Below are 15,969 nucleotides of genomic sequence, written 5' to 3' on the forward strand. Positions count from 1 at the left end.
AAATCTTCAGATTACGGTTTCCGCGTGGCAACGCCACAAAGTTGATGTCAAATTTTGCCATTTTTTCAGTGTGATAAATAGCTGCCATTTCTACATAATGACTCCAACCCAAGCCAAATTTTAAACACTGATTAATCCTTCCTTCCTGGACACATAGACAGTGAAATTTTGAAAATCGGCATTACAGCGCCCCCTACAGAATCGAAATAAAATCTGTATGGGGAGTAAAATTATTAGTTTATCAGAAATGAATGGAATTTGGGTAATAATTCCTTCATGTCGTCCCGATTAAAAAAGCAAATGGTAACCATATTGTATTATCAACGGTGTTGCCGTGGCGATGGCTGAAATTCCCCATGTTATTCTAATGGGCCCAAGTGAAAAATCTCCCATCAAATCAAATGTACTTGTTGCCATGGAAATGTGCCAAATTTGACAAACATCAATGAAAGAATAAAACGGGGCGGGGCAGGTAAGCAGCGGGCGAGGGCCTTTTGACGCCGCTCGCGGCTTTAATTAGGCCCGAGCCCCTGGCCTGCCAAGGGCGAAGGGCCTATTGTTTCTGCAACACAGAGAACGACTAGTCGAGCGCGCAGCGCTCGACCTCAGGCCTTTCACACTCTCAAAACACACAACGATGACAAGTCGAGCGCGCAGCGCTCGACCACAGACATCAGCCAACATGTCCAGACACACACTCACCGACATGCACTCACACATACACGTGCACAAACACAAAAACGCACACACACACATGACTTTTCGAGCGCGCAGCGCTCGACCACAGGCCTTTCACACACTCAAACGTACAAAAATGACAAGTCGAGCGCGCAGCGCTCGACCTCAGACATAGGCCAACATGTCCAGACACACACACCCCTACATGCAGTCATACACACGTCTACAAATACAAAAAACGCACACACACTCTTACACACAAACATGACTTGTCGAGCACGTAGCGCTCGACCACAGACATTCACACTCTCAAACACCTGACAGACGCGTCGGGCTTGTCGAGACCTTTACGGAAATATATAACATGTGGGCGAAATAACGGCAGGAAAAAAAAAAGCATATTGTTTTTGCAAAAAATATTATTCTTTCTTTCTTTCTTCTTCTTCTTCTTCTTCTTCTTCTTCTGCTCTTTAAACTGGAATTTGACCCCCTGAACATGCTCGAAAACTCACCAAATTTTGAACAAAATTCAGTTCCGGCGAAAAATTTTTTTTAATATGAATTTCAATATTGGGATTTAAAAATTGGCTCTACAGCGCCACCTGCAAAACCCAAAATGCATTGCGTCGATGGGAGGGAGTCCGCAAAAAACTTTGTCGTACAGCCACAAAATTTGGTATACACATGCGCGTTGTCGGGACAAACAAAAAATATTATTATGACCCCGACCTCAAAACAGCAGGAAAGCAGCGAGCTGGGATTGAATTTTCAAAAATGCCGAGTCAGCGTTTTCCAGGGCGTCGTACAAAATGTTCGTTTTGATCGCGCGCTTCCCTAAATAAGCTGAAATTTGGTGGACACCATCTACACGAGTAGACAATTAAAAGTTATCCAATTCACAAATCTTCAGATAACGGTTTCCGCGTGGCAACGCCGCAAAGTTGATGTCAAATTTTGCCATTTTTTCAGTGTGATAAATGGCTGCCATTTCTACATAATGACTCCAATCCAAACCAAATTTTAAACACTGATTATTCCTTCCTTCCTGGACACATAGACAGTGAAATTTTCACAATCGGCATTACAGCGCCCCCTACAGAATCAAAATAATATCTGTATGGGGAGTAAAATTATTAGTTTATCAGAAATGAATGGAATTTGGGTTATAATTCCTTCATGTCGTCCCGATCAAAAAAGCAAATGGTAACCATATTGTAATATCAACGGTGTTTCCGTGGCGATGGCTGAAGTTCCCCATGTTATTCTAATGGGCCCAAGTGAAAAATCTCCCATCAAATCAATTTTACTTGTTGCCATGGAAATGTGCCAAATTTGACAAACTTCAATGAAAGAATAAAACGGGGCGGGTCAGGTAAGCAGCGGGCGAGGGCCTTTTGACGCCGCTCGCGGCTTTAATCTTCTTCTTCTTCTTCTTCTTCTGCTCTTTAAACAGGAATTTGACCCCCTAAACATGCTCGAAAACTCACCAAACTTTGCACAAAATTCAGTTCCGGTGAAAAATTTTTTTTAATATGAATTTCAATATTGGGATTTAAAAATTGGCCCTTCAGCGCCACCTGCAAAACCCAAAATGCATTGCGTCAATGGGATGGGGTCCGCAAAAAACTTTGTCGTACAGCCACAAAATTCGGTATACACATGCGCCTTGTCGGGACAAACAAAAAATATTATTATGACCCCGCCCTCAGAACAGCAGGAAAGCAGCGAGCTGGGATTGAATTTTCAAAATTGCTGAGTCAGCGTTTTCCAGGACGTCGTACAAAATGTTCGTTTTGATCGCGCGCTTCTCCAAATGAGCTGAAATTTGGTGGACACCATCTACACGAGTCGACAATTAAAAGTTATCCAATTCACAAATCTTCAGATTACGGTTTCCGCGTGGCAACGCCGCAAAGTTGATGTCAAATTTTGCCATTTTTTCAGTGTGATAAATGGTTGCCATTTCTACAGAATGACTCCAATCTAAACCAAATTTTAAACAATGATTAATCCTTCCTTCCTGGACACATTGACAGTGAAACTTTGAAAATCAGTTTTACAGCGCCCCCTACAGAATCAAAATAATATCTGTATGGGGAGTAAAATTCTTAGTTTATCAGAAATGAATAGAATTTGGGTGATAATTCCTTCATGTCGTCCCGATCAAAAAAGCAAATGGTAACCATATTGTATTATCAACGGTGTTGCCGTGGCGATGGCTGAAGTTCCCCATGTTATTCGAATGGGCCCAAGTGAAAAATCTCCCATCAAATCAATTTTGCTTGTTGCCATGGAAATGTGCCAAATTTGACAAACATCAATGAAAGAAAGAAACGGGGCGGGTCAGGTAAGCGGCGGGCGAGGGCCTTTTGACGCCGCTCGCGGCTTTAATTCTTCTTCTTCTTCTTTTTCTTCTGCTCTTTAAACTGGAATTTGACCCCCTGAACATGCTCGAAAACTCACCAAACTTTGCACAAAATTCAGTTCCGGTGAAAAATGGGAGAGGGTCCGCAATAAACCTTGTCGTACAGCCACAAAATTCGGTATACACATGTGCCTTTTCGGGACAAACAAAAAATATTACTATTACCCCGCCCTCAGAGAAGCAGGAAAGCAGCTATCTGGGATTGAATTTTCAAAAATGCTGAGTCAGCATTTTGCAGTACGTCGTACAAAATGTTCGTTTTGATCGCGCACTTCTCCAAATGAGCGGAAATTTGGTGGACACGATCTACACAAGTAGACAATTAAAAGTTATCCAAATCATAAATCTTCAGTTCACGGATTCCACGTGGCAACGCCGCAAATTTGATGTCAAATTTTGCCCTTTTTGGTGGATGATAAATGGCTGCCATTCCTACATAATGACTCTAATCCAAACCAAATCTTAAACACTTTTTGACGAGGCGGGTCAGGTAAGCAGCGGGCGAGGGCCTTTTGACGCCGCTTGCGGCTTTAATATTCTTTCTTTCTTTCTTTCTTCTTCTTCTTCTTCTTCTTCTTCTTCTTCTTCTGCTCTTTAAACTGGAATTTGACCCCCTAAACATGCTCGAAAACTCACCAGCTTCTGAACAAAATTCAGTTCCGGTGAAAATTTTTTTTTAATATGTGTTTTAATTTTGGGATTTAAAAATTGGCTCTACAGCGCCACCTGAAAAACCCATAATGCATTGCGTCAATGCTCAAAAAAGCAAATGGGAACCATGTTGTAATTTCAACAGTGTTGCCGTGGCGTTGGCTGAAGTTCCCCATGTTATTCTAATTGGCCCAAGTCAAAAATCTCCCATTAGAATAAATGCACCTGTCACCATGGAAATGCGCCAAATTTCACACATGAATTCTGAAACACATGCAGGTCAAAAACTTCAATGACAACGTGGTGGGTCAGGTAAGCAGCGGGCGAGGGCCTTTTGACACCGCTTGCGGCTTTAATTAGGCCCGAGCCCCTGGCCTGCCAAGGGCAAAGGGCCTATTGTTTCTGCAACACAGACAACGACTTGTTGAGCGCACAGCACTCGACCTCAGGCCTTTCACACTCTCAAAACACACAACGATGACAAGTCGAGCGCGCATGGGAAGTAAAATTATGAGTTTGCCAGAAATGAATGAAATTTGGGGGATAAATTCTTCATATGGTGCCCATCAAAAAAGCAAATGGTAACTATATTGTAATACCAACGGTGTTGCCATGGGGATGGCTGAAGTTCCCCATGTTATTCTAAAGGGACCAAGTGAAAAATTTCCCATTTTGACCATTTTCCATGACGTCGTACAAAATATTCGTTCTGATCGCGCACTTCTCCAAATGAGCGGAAATTTGGTGGACACCATGTACACAACTAGACAATTAAAAGTTATCCAATCATAAATCTTCAATTCACGGTTTCCGTGTGGCAACGCCGCAAATTTGATGTCAAATTTTGCCCTTTTTGGAGCATGATAAATGGCTGCCATTCCTACAGAATGATTCCAATCCAAACCAAATCTGAAACACTTTTTGACGAGGTGGGTCAAGTAAGCAGCGGGTGAGGGCCTTTTTGACGCCGCTTGTGGCTTTAATTTCTTTTTCTTCATGTTTCTTTTGTTAGATTGTTGAGTTCATTAGTATTTCTTGTTGTCTCATTGCTTTCAGTTACTTTTGTTTTCTTTTTTTTATGTGTTTTGCAATTATTTCTGTTTTTATAACCGTGTATAAATTGCTTGGTTGTCCTTTCTTCTGAATATTTGTTGTTTAGATGTGGGATTATTTGGAGGCATGAGGGCTGCCCTTTTTGCGTGACAGGCCTGTTTGTCCTTCAATAGGGTTAACATGATGACTGGATGAGGCTTTCTGAGATGACATCATCCAGTAATCACATGACTTCCTGATCTGACATGTGATGCAAGAAGAAGGTTCATATTCAGAAGCAAAGCATCTGAAGGCTGCAGAGGAGGAAGACTTCCAGTCTGCACGTTACCACAGACTTCAACAGGTTGTTACACTTTTCAGCAAAGTTCATTCTGGATGAATTCTCATGTTTGTTTCTCTGCTTTCAGATGTTTTTTTTCACAGATTTTGATGCTTTCAGTGTTTGTAATGCTTCTCATGTTTTCAGGTTGTGATGTTTTAACAGTTTTATTGTTTCTGATGTTTTAAAATTTCAGCTTTTCAAATTTATATTTTCATCAATGTTTTTGATTCATCTGATATTTGAACTTTTCTGATGTTTTCACGGTTTTGATGTTTTCACGGTTTTTTTTCTTTTTGTCATCATTTCTGATGTTTTCACAGTGTTGATATTTTGTTATGTTTTTCTTTTTTCCAATGTCTTCACACACATTGAACATGACCTGTGTATGTGTTCTTCTTCTGATCGGATGAGGACGTATCACATGAGCTCCTCTGGGTTTTGTTCTTGGTTCATTCAGAGCTGTTGAGAGATGTCTAACGTGTCGGTGCTCTCAGCTGACCGGAGCTTGTTGGAGAGGGTGATGCTCTGCTCCGTCACCACAGTGCCCTGCTGTGTCTTTCTCTTGGTGAACTGCACCATGTTGTTCTCTCTGAGGAGTAAAGCTGTGTTCAGGGACACGTGTCGTTATGTGCTCCTCTATAACCTGTTGTTTGCCGACACAGTGCAGCTGGCTATCAGTCAGATACTCTACATCCTGGCTGCCTTAAGGCTCAGGCTCACCTATCCCGTGTGCGGGGCTATAACCACACTCAGCAACGTGGTTCTAAGAATCTCTCCTGTTACGTTGGTGGTCATGTCTTTTGACAGGTACGTGGCGGTGTGCTACCCTCTGCGGCATGCCACCATCGTGACCATGGGTAAAACCAGAGGAGCCATCTGTGTGATCTGGGCCATCGGTTCAGTGAATGTGCTCTCTTATGTCAGTTTGCTGAGGGAGAATCGTTTTGAGGGCCTGAACTCTCTGCAGATGAAGCGCATGTGTTCTGCAGAAAACATGTTGCTGGGCCCTGTTGCTGCAACGTTCGATCAGGTTTATAAGTTGACTGTGTTCATCTCTGCTGGAGTGTCCATCTCTTTCTCCTACATTGGTGTTTTGGTTGCAGCCAGATCAGCTTCCACAGACAAAGTGTCAGCCCGTAAAGCTCATAAAACTCTGCTGCTGCACCTGGTCCAGCTGGGCCTGAGCCTGTCCTCCACCGTGTTCATGCCTCTGCTCGGGGTCATCTCTCAGATCATCGACAGGATCACCCTGGTGCGCATCAGTGTCCTCTTTTATGTGTGTGCGGTCATGTTACCCAGGTGTTTGAGTTCCCTCATCTACGGCCTCGGAGATCAGACCATCAGACCCGTCCTCCTCCACCACCTCCTCTGTCAGTTCTCCTCCTCCGTCTCCACCCGGGTGGCACCGTAGGGCAGACGTCTCGCTACATGCAGACATATGTAGATAACATGATTTCCTGTAGCTACATACAGATGTGTGCAGCTCAGTTCAGTTCCACCTCAAGATGCCCACTTATAGCTGCGTGCAGCAGCCATCCTGCAGGTTCACCACTGATGCTGAGGTCAGCCTCGGAGTCATCCTGATGGATGAAGCTGAGGATGTTGAGATTCCAATGCCCTCTGCTGGACAGCAGGACACTGAGCAAGGAGTTGGGAGGGGTGGAAGAGCTCTGTCGGGGGCTCACACGCTCACAGAGATCCTCTTTATTTGAACCTGGACTTTCTCACTGTGAGGTGAGAGCATTAACCCCCATACAGAACCACCACATGCCAGACTGTGAAATAACAGACTCCATTTAAGTTCTCATAAGTACAAAAACCAGAAAAGAAGTATACATTTATTTAAAATAAAAAATGTTAAATCTATTACTTCTACCCTCCATATTTTTTGAAGTAGTGAAGTACAACTCATATTTTATAAATTGTGCTTTATGAGTACGATTACAGGCTCAAGTGAATCACTTACAAATTTCCAATCACTTAACATCATGTGTATAGACTCAGACTTAAAAGTCCTTCAAATATTTATTCATACAAAACTCATTTTTATGTTCTGTTCTATTGAGATTTTAACTGTTTATTATGCTTGTTGATTTTGTTTGGAGCAATATTACAAGAAGGTTGCCTCTGGGATGAATAAAGTATTTCTGTTCTAAAGTGAAGTAAGAATCTGTTTTCATTTTCTCGAGAAAGTATTGATGTTTACCTTCAAATGTAAGGAGGAAGAAAAGTGAAAATTTGGAGATAATAAAATATCACTTGAAAAGTCCATATTATATAACTGTGTCTGCCGCTCACTGACTATCCCCTCAAGACTTCCACTAAGTGTGTGTGTGTGTTTATTTGTGTGTGTGTGTGTGTGTGTGTGTGTGTGTGTGTGTGTGTGTGTGTGTGTGTATGTGTGTGTGTGTGTGCGTGAGAGAGAGAGAGAGAGAAAACAGAGGAATGTAAATATAAATGTGCAATAACAGTCATAATCAAAAAGTATCAACAATTTCTCAGTCATAAATAATTACTAAAGGTGCAATTAGCAAGAAATGTAGTGTAAAATAGTAATTTCTCTGGAGTCCAGCAGAGGAACAAGTTTTTGTCCAGAAAGAAGGAACCGTATTGGTGTAAAGTTTGTCATGGGACTGACTGACAGAGCCACAGAGCACCCAGCTTTTAGATCAGACTCGAGCATTTTATGGCCCCATTAGAAATCACAAGATAAACGTATTTTCTACTTTGAACCACATGCATGGACTGAATGTGCATTGCTGTTATTTAGAAGTTACCTAATCCCATGATAACTACTTCCGTATTTTGTTCGTACCAAACACAAACTTGTTCATCATCCTTCAAACGGTTCGGCCAATCACAAAGTGTGATGTCACTAGAAGGCGCCGGCGCCCGGCCGGTCTGTAGAGCACCTGCACCCAGATTCACATTGTTGTGAGCAGGTCACAAGAAGGCTGAAGTCCCCAAAATGTCTCCCGCGAAAACAAGGAAGGTTGACGGTCAATGCAGGGCTTTCAACAAAACATGAACTGCTCAATATTGATTTACTGAACTCAGAGATCAAGCCGAGTGTTTTGTTTGCGGAGAGTAGGTTGTTGTGTTCAAAGACGACAGTTTGTGTTGAGATTACCAGACGAAGCACTCGTACTCCCAAATTCCACATCTTCCATCTGCGGTCCACTCCGGTCTGCTCCGCTCCAACTCCTGCAGCAAATACGTTGCTATTTTAATGATTGTAGCTGATTCCACAGCGTCCGTTCTGCCACATTCGGCCCCGTCTGGGTCCACTCCACTCCGCTCCGTCAGTCCAAAAATAGAGCCAAGGCCTATTTTTCTCTCTATTTCGGTCCGACCAGGAGCTTTACCTATAAAGCTCGCTGCGCACAAAATGAGCCCCAAACTTTGCACAGCGGCGACTCTGCGCCAAAGCTGGTACTTTTAAAAATCTACCGCAGGGAACAAATGCGTTGGACTTTGCAGGTCCTCACCGCAAACAAAATAGATGCCATACATGGACTGCACAATTCAGAAAAACTACGTGGAGACGAAAAAGGAGAAGGAAACGAGGGGAGACACTCTGAGAAAGTCACGTTTAGTGCGCTTTGGAATGTTTTCATCTCTACCTCACCTTCTACATCTTCTAAAATAAACACAAAATAAATAGTTCAAAGGGAGCAATCAAACACATCACGTAATAAAAACACCTTCAATGTCTTTGTCTCTGCACTTACAAATACCGACTGTCACTTGTAATGACATTATAATTCTTCTCACCATACACACTTCAAATTGTTCTCAATTAAATGGCAAATTCACACAAAAAATGTTTGCTATTTTGCCATGGCCATATCTGACGTCCGATCCCCGAATCATCCCGGGTTCACAGAGTCCAAGCTGTTTGCAATGACTGTAATCGGCACTTCTGAATTGATAGAATTATGCTGTGACTATGACACATTTGAGTTATGAGCCTATGAGCTACAGCACATTAAAATCGTGTTGACTCAAGAGGCAAAACAATTTTGATAATGCATGGATGCACAATCATGTTGTGTAACCAATTTACACTACATTTTTATGTTTTTTTTTGTTTGTTTTTTTTTTTTGAGGTGTTTCTGCAATGTTGAGACACTATGAATTATAACTCACCTTCAAGTCGGACCACTTTTTTTTCAGCTGTAGTGGCCCGATGGCGCTGACCACGTTCACGTTTGTGGTCACCTGCTCACACAACGTTTTTCCATTTGTTTGTCACTCCACTGCTGTGTTCTCCAAAAAGGACAGAAGACTAATAAGGGTTTGGATTTCTGTCTCGCTGAAGGGTCGCTTCTTACGTCGTTTACTATCAATCGTGCATGTAACAGTGCTATGCGCTACACCCTCTAATATTAGGGATGTGCGATACCACTTTTTTTCAGACCGATACCAAGTACGAGTACTTCATCTTCATTACTCACCGATACCGATACTTGCATACCGATACTTTATATACATAAAATTTAAAATAATGCAATGACAGATTATTTTTGAAAATGAAATTTATTTCTAATAAAAAGGCAGACCAGCCACTATGTTTAAGTCCAAAATAATAGTCTGAAAAATAAAACAAACAACTCTGAATTTACACTTATTTAAATGAAATTAAGTGCAAGATAAAACAATTTCTCTGAATTTTATTTTTTTTTTTTTAAATTAACTGAATTACAAGACGTAAACAAACAACTCTAAGTTATACACTTTCTAAAATAAACTTATTTTAACGGTTTTAAATGAAATTAAGTGCAAGATGAAACAGTTTTTTCTGAGTTTTACACTTTACATAAACTAAGGTTTTTAAATGTACTAATTTTAATGACTTTTTTTATGAACTAAAGTAAAAGAACAACCCCTGAGATTGAAGAGTTGCTCGTGTTATTTGTGCTGCTCTCGGATCTCTGCTCTTGAGTTTCTCGGTCTTCTGCAGAGTTTGCCGTCGAGTTGCTGCCGGAGTTTTCTTTTTTTCCATCACAACAGCGTCAGACTCTCGTCCACAAGCTTCGCCCTGAGGTGTTTAAACAAATTCCTAGTGGTAAATGAAGAACATCGCGCACCTCCTTTAGCAATTTTAGCATTGCGGAGTTTGCAAAGCTCGGCTCGTTTTCACTTATATGAAAGAATTTCCACACCAGCAAAGTTTTGGGGAGACGAGCAGCCGTTCTGGGTTCATTCCTGTTGTCTCTGCTCTGGATGTGATGCTCATGGAGAAGTCAGCCAGTTGCAGTGTAGCCCTGTGCCTGTCAGCGCGACTCCCAGAGTGGAGCTTCTTCCTCTTTCATGTTTGTTGGCAGCTTGCATCCCATTTGATTGCAGTACCGCCAACTGCTGGTGAGGAGGGCTTACTACGTGTGGGGTTTTCTTGCCGTGAGTATCGGCGGCTGGCATCGGTAGCCTTCACGAGTACCCGATACTTTGAAATAAGGCCAGTATCAGCCCGATACCGATACTTGGTATCGGTACTCGCACATCCCTATCTAATATACCCAAATTTCATTCATGGGTTCATTTGCATACCCATATATGGTGCCAAGGGGTGGAGTTGGGGCAGAATTGTGGGTGGGATTGACCACCGTCTTGTTCTGGCGCAGGATTGGGATCCATTACTTGGAAACTGCGTACAGCTGTGCTGCCGTTTTTAGCTCCCGATTTTTTTTTTTTTTTTTGCGGATAGAAGTTTGCATTGCATTCCCACGCATGATTATTGTCAGATTTTCCTGCAGAGTTTTATAGGTAAGGCCCCAGATCCACACGCATAAATTTCCACAGTTCAGATCGCACCAAACAGGAGCGAGAACTCCAACAACCTCCGGCATTACACAAAATAAAATCATTTTGTCTTTATTAAAAACTTGAAACTGTTTAAAGATGTTTTATTTGTCCTCACATTAATTTTCAGCTACATCACGAATAGATATACAATGCTGATTAAAATATACACTTTTAAAAGTGGTAAAAACAAAAACTAAAACACACTTTCAAGTTTTATTTCACAAACTTCTGTTTTGCCTGTAATCAAGCTATAGTCAAACGTTTCTGAATGTTTACACAGCTGCATATATGCCTATTTGTAGGCTATTGCCCATAAATTTTGTGTTTTCTACAAAATACATATTCAAGACCATGTATGCATTTTATTCTGAATGGCCTGAATGTGCTCCTCGCGCACGCGCTCCTCTGCTTCTCCGGCCGGGCAGAACAGAGGTGCAGAGGAGCAATGCGTGCGCTGAGTTTTGAGAATACGGAGCGTAGCGCAGCGGAGCAGACTGGACCGGACCGGACCGCAGACGGACTATATGGAATTCCTCTGTAAGACATACTGAAACCTAACTGATGGTGAAATGGCATGGACATTGGAAGCTAGAAAAGCAGCATTCCTCTTTTAACCAAGCGTCACACATCCAAGCACGCAGCAACCAAGTCCAGCGCTGTGCTTTCTCACAAAATCGCCACAAACAGCCAGCCATTTTCTGAAGGGTGATTTGTGAAAGAGTGCTAGTGGACTCTGCAACATCAATATCTCTTGGAAAAAAACAAACATTTGAGGAAGTCCTCTTCTGTGCTAGGGACAGCTTGTGGGAGTATGTGGGTGGGGGCTGCTGTGTTGAGTGGAGTGAATGGGTTGGACTGATCAAACCTACCGGTATTAAAAAAAAACTGGTTGAACTGGTTTGCCCTTCCCACATCCCCCACAACAGGGGCACCTCTCTTTGAGCTGCAGCCAGTGATGGTCTTCATTCCCTCCCACACCTCCTTCATGTCTTTGTTATACACCTTCTGTTCTATGTTCCTTCAGTCCTGCTCTATTGCCTTCATGAGCTGGACTCTGATTTCCTTCTGTATCCAACTGAGCTCCTTTATGTCACCATATTTGAATGCCTTCTTCTTGTGGTTCAGAATTCCTTTGCTGTCGCTGATTATCCAGGGCTTGTTGTTAGCAAAGCAGATCTTACTGGAACATCAGCATCCATACAGGGGTTTATATAGTCTGTAGTGCAGTCAACTTTCACCTTCATGTTCTTCCCAATCAGTGGCTTCAAAGCAGTCTTTCAGAACCTGCTCCGAATAAGGAGAGCACTTCCTGAATGAGCATGTGGTTGTTGGTAGTCTCCTCACTCTTGGCGTGTAGTGAAGTTTGAGATGGACCAGAGTGTGGTCTGCTTTTCCCAGTGCAGGCAGGTCAATGGTGCTGTATGCATTGTCCTGGATTTTATCAAAAAAGTGTCATAGGCCAGTTGCGAGGCAAAAAACCCACACACATATTTTGCAGGAAATCTTCAACTATAGCAACTCTTGGTTCTCCTTGAAAAAACAGACACGGAGTCAGAGTCAGAGTGCAACAGAGGCCTTTATTTCTCAAGCCCGGCAGCCAGCTTGACCATCTGAGACTGACACAAAAACTCATTCTCATCTCTGTCCTTTCATACTGTTTCTGGAAACACAGCTGCATCACAGTTTTTTCTTTTGACAATGCGACTCTCTGTCGTAAATAAATGTGCACTCCCAGGTGCGGCACAGCTGTGACGCTGTTGATTCTTGTTTTTTTTTTTTTTGTTTTTTTGTTTTTTTGATGGTGTCCTTTCCTTGACCTCCTCCCGGTCCTCCTCACCCTTTATTTATCAGGACTCACTAACTCTCTAACATCAAGCACGGGTGCCAAGTGTCTCTTGTTTTTTATTTAAAGAAAAAGAGGCATGCAGGCAGACTAATACCTGTTTTTTTGTCACACATATGACGTCTTTTTTTTTCCACACCTGTTCACACAGACACACTGTACCTAAACACTGACATGCATAATATTAAGGATGCTAGATAACATAATATGAAGATTACTAAATAATATATATAATATGAATAATACTACTTAACTATTCAACAGCATCCTTGACATTTGCTTACATCAAATCTGTACATAAGATACACCAAATACAAGCTATCAACATTAAATTAAATTAAAGAAAACTCTTAAAACTAGTGAAATTATCTGTCCATGCAGCAAGTAAATTCTAATTAAAAAGGGATCTTGATATAGGAATTTTAAAGCAATAAATAAGTCTCTCTATCTTAAATGTGTCTTGAATCAAGTGGAATGAGACATTTTGACCTAAAACAAGACTAATGGACTTGGTAAGATTTGTAAATGTTTGCAGTTTTTGCAGTGTAGTCCAGTCAAGGGTCCTGGGGTGCAAGTATCTAGTTGCAGACAATCGGGGTGAGGGCGTATGTCCAGTGATCGTGGGCCCGAGGGGGGTTTGTGTGTCCGCTTGCGTGTGTGTGTGTGTGCGTTGGAATCCAGTCACAGGCTTGGACATTTAGGCGGGCCGCCAGTTAATGATCACTGGACTGCAGGCTCTCATGTTTCTGTCCACCTTGACTGTGCTGAAGTCTGGTAGCTCCTCGTTAGCAACTGGAATGCTAGCTGTTAGTCACGTTTCAGTAAAACACAATAAACTGTACTTCCTGAAGGTCCTGATTAGTGGTGGGATGTTCAATGAACGAGTCGTTCGTTTGAACAGCTCTTTTAAGTGAACAACGAAAGCCGGTTCACAGCCGTTCCTATGTGCAAATTGTCCACATTTCCTTCACGCGTCTCCTGTGTGGCTTATGAGTCCGAGTTCTCACTGCTGTCTTCATGTGAACGACTGGCGATATCTCAGAGTTTCAGTTTTCCTGGTTTTCCTGGTTTCTCTTTTAATTTTTGACTGACTTTCTTTCATGTCCGTTGTTGCTGCCAGATATGAAAACCAGACAAAAAGCTGCGTCGGACCTTTTATGAGACTGATTTGTGACGAGCAGCAGTAGCATTAGCCGTAGAAACTGCTAAAGGAAGTCGGTCACCAGTTCACAAGGAAACCAGTTAATTTAAAACACCATACTGACTGCTTTATCAGAGGTTTTAGCAATGGAAAACACACACACCATAAAATGCTCAATCAAATGACATGTTGTAGTATTTTGATGCACTTTTGTGGGGACGACGTGCAAGGTAAAGTACAAAGCAATATTTGTTACAAAAATATCTCTTTCAAATCTGGCTCAAAAAACAGCTTTACATCAACATATAAAAACTCAGCACCCGAAAGGAACACTGTCAGAAGTCACAAAATAATGTTCTGACTCCTGCACGAATCAGGGTGACGTCTCTGTCCTTCTAATAGAGATCATGTGACGTTCATCAAAGAGCCAGTCTTTGAAATGGCTTTTTCAAACCAACGGCTCCTCATGAGCCGGCTCCCTTCCAAGAGCCAGAAATCCCAGCTCTAGTCTTATGTTCTTTGTCAGCCAGTTAGAATAGCAGTTTAGCATAGCACCGGCTCTGCAGAATCCGTGTATCATTCCTTCTATTGATATTCAATTAAGAATCAAAAAACAAAATATTGAAAAATGAGTCATTTTTCCTTTTTTTTTTTTTTTTGGTTTTTAAAATAAAAAAAAATAAATGAAAATTGGTTTGTTTTTCAATATCCCGTTTGTTAAGACAGATCAAATAAAGGAAAGTTGAAACACTGGAATAATCCGTGTATCATTCGTTCAATTGATATTCAATTAAGAATCAAAAAACTAATTATTGAAAAATGAGTCGTTTTTCCTTTTTTCATTTTTAAAATAAAAACAAATAAATGAAAATTGGTTTGTTTTTCAATATCCCGTTTGTTAAGACAGATCAAATAAAGGAAAGTTGAAATACGGCCACAGAGCAGGCTTTAATGTGATTTTTCAATTTCTTCGATCTCCGTGACCCGGAAGTTCTATCGTCTGTGTTTTAGTTTCTGTCGGCGGGAAAGTGGGCGGGTCACGTCAACCTGTGGGTTAGTTTAAGTCCAGAACACACTACAGGACGATCAGGCCGAATTTTGCCCCGATCTTCTCCTCCCGACCGAAGTCCGACTGTCGGGAGTATGCTAATGAGTTCGGGTCCGATCTTCGTGTAGTGTGCGGTGTGTTCAGAGAGATTTTTTTCCAGTCGGAGCCTCTCAGGAGGCGTCGGAAGGGGAGATCATCGATAATGAACATGTTTAATATTTCTGATCGCAAATCCTGTGGTGTGTGGAGCTCTGAGAGGCGCTGATCAGCTCCGACCTGACCTGTCCACACCCTCGAAATAAAGCCTCCTGATTGGCTGGTGCTGCTGCTTAAAAAAAATCCCCTCTCAGCTGTCAGAGATGGAGACATATGTGAAATATATTCACTATATTCACTATATTCAACCCCCCCCCCCCCCCCCCCCCCCCCCCCCCCCCCATTTGTCAGAAAATGTAAATGTTCTAGTAGGCTACTGAAGAGGGAATAAAGTAGAATAAAGTTATTAGTAGCAGTCTGTGGTACCTTTTTGAATCACCAAATATCTTAAATCATTCGCTTTGTCCCCAGATTGGATAGTTTACACCAGAATAAAATCTCATTGAGCTTTGGTAAGTTTCATTATGCGTCGCTCTGTGCTCTGAAGGCACGGAGTCAGGAAGTTTTTTTTTTTTTTTTCCATGTATTTTTTTCCTCATTCTTCCGTGATGGTTAATAATGGAGATGAATTATTACTTTTGAATTATTGCAGGACTGGCGATGCAGATAAATGAATCAGATCGGAGTTTGGGTCTGAATGGAGGAAATACAGTTTATCCAGGAGCGATCCAGTTATTGAGGATTAACCTCTCACTTTCTGCACTGCTAAATTTAGGAGTTCTGACTTTTCTCTTTCACTGTCATGTCGAGAATATATTTCACATACGTCTCCATCTCTGACAGCTGAGAGGGGATTTTTTTTAAGCAGCAGCACCAGCCAATCAGGAAGCTTTATTTCGAGGGTGTG

The 15,969-nt window shown here is 41.9% G+C and overlaps 1 protein-coding gene across 1 annotated transcript; it reads left to right on the forward strand.

The window, feature by feature from the left end:
* Window positions 1-5,598: 5,598 nt before the first annotated feature.
* LOC115394983 (odorant receptor 131-2-like) lies at window positions 5,599-6,540 on the forward strand. The gene has a single exon (XM_030100325.1). It carries the CDS (start codon window positions 5,599-5,601, stop codon window positions 6,538-6,540), a length of 942 nt encoding a protein of 313 aa, XP_029956185.1.
* Window positions 6,541-15,969: the final 9,429 nt, after the last annotated feature.

This window comes from Salarias fasciatus, chromosome 10 (genome assembly GCF_902148845.1).
Source record: "Salarias fasciatus chromosome 10, fSalaFa1.1, whole genome shotgun sequence".
Classification (NCBI taxonomy): domain Eukaryota; kingdom Metazoa; phylum Chordata; class Actinopteri; order Blenniiformes; family Blenniidae; genus Salarias; species Salarias fasciatus.

Coding starts and splice junctions, on each gene's coding strand:
- LOC115394983 (XM_030100325.1), top strand. CDS start 5,599: ATGTCTAACGTGTCGGTGCTCTCAGCTGACCGGAGCTTGTTGGAGAGG.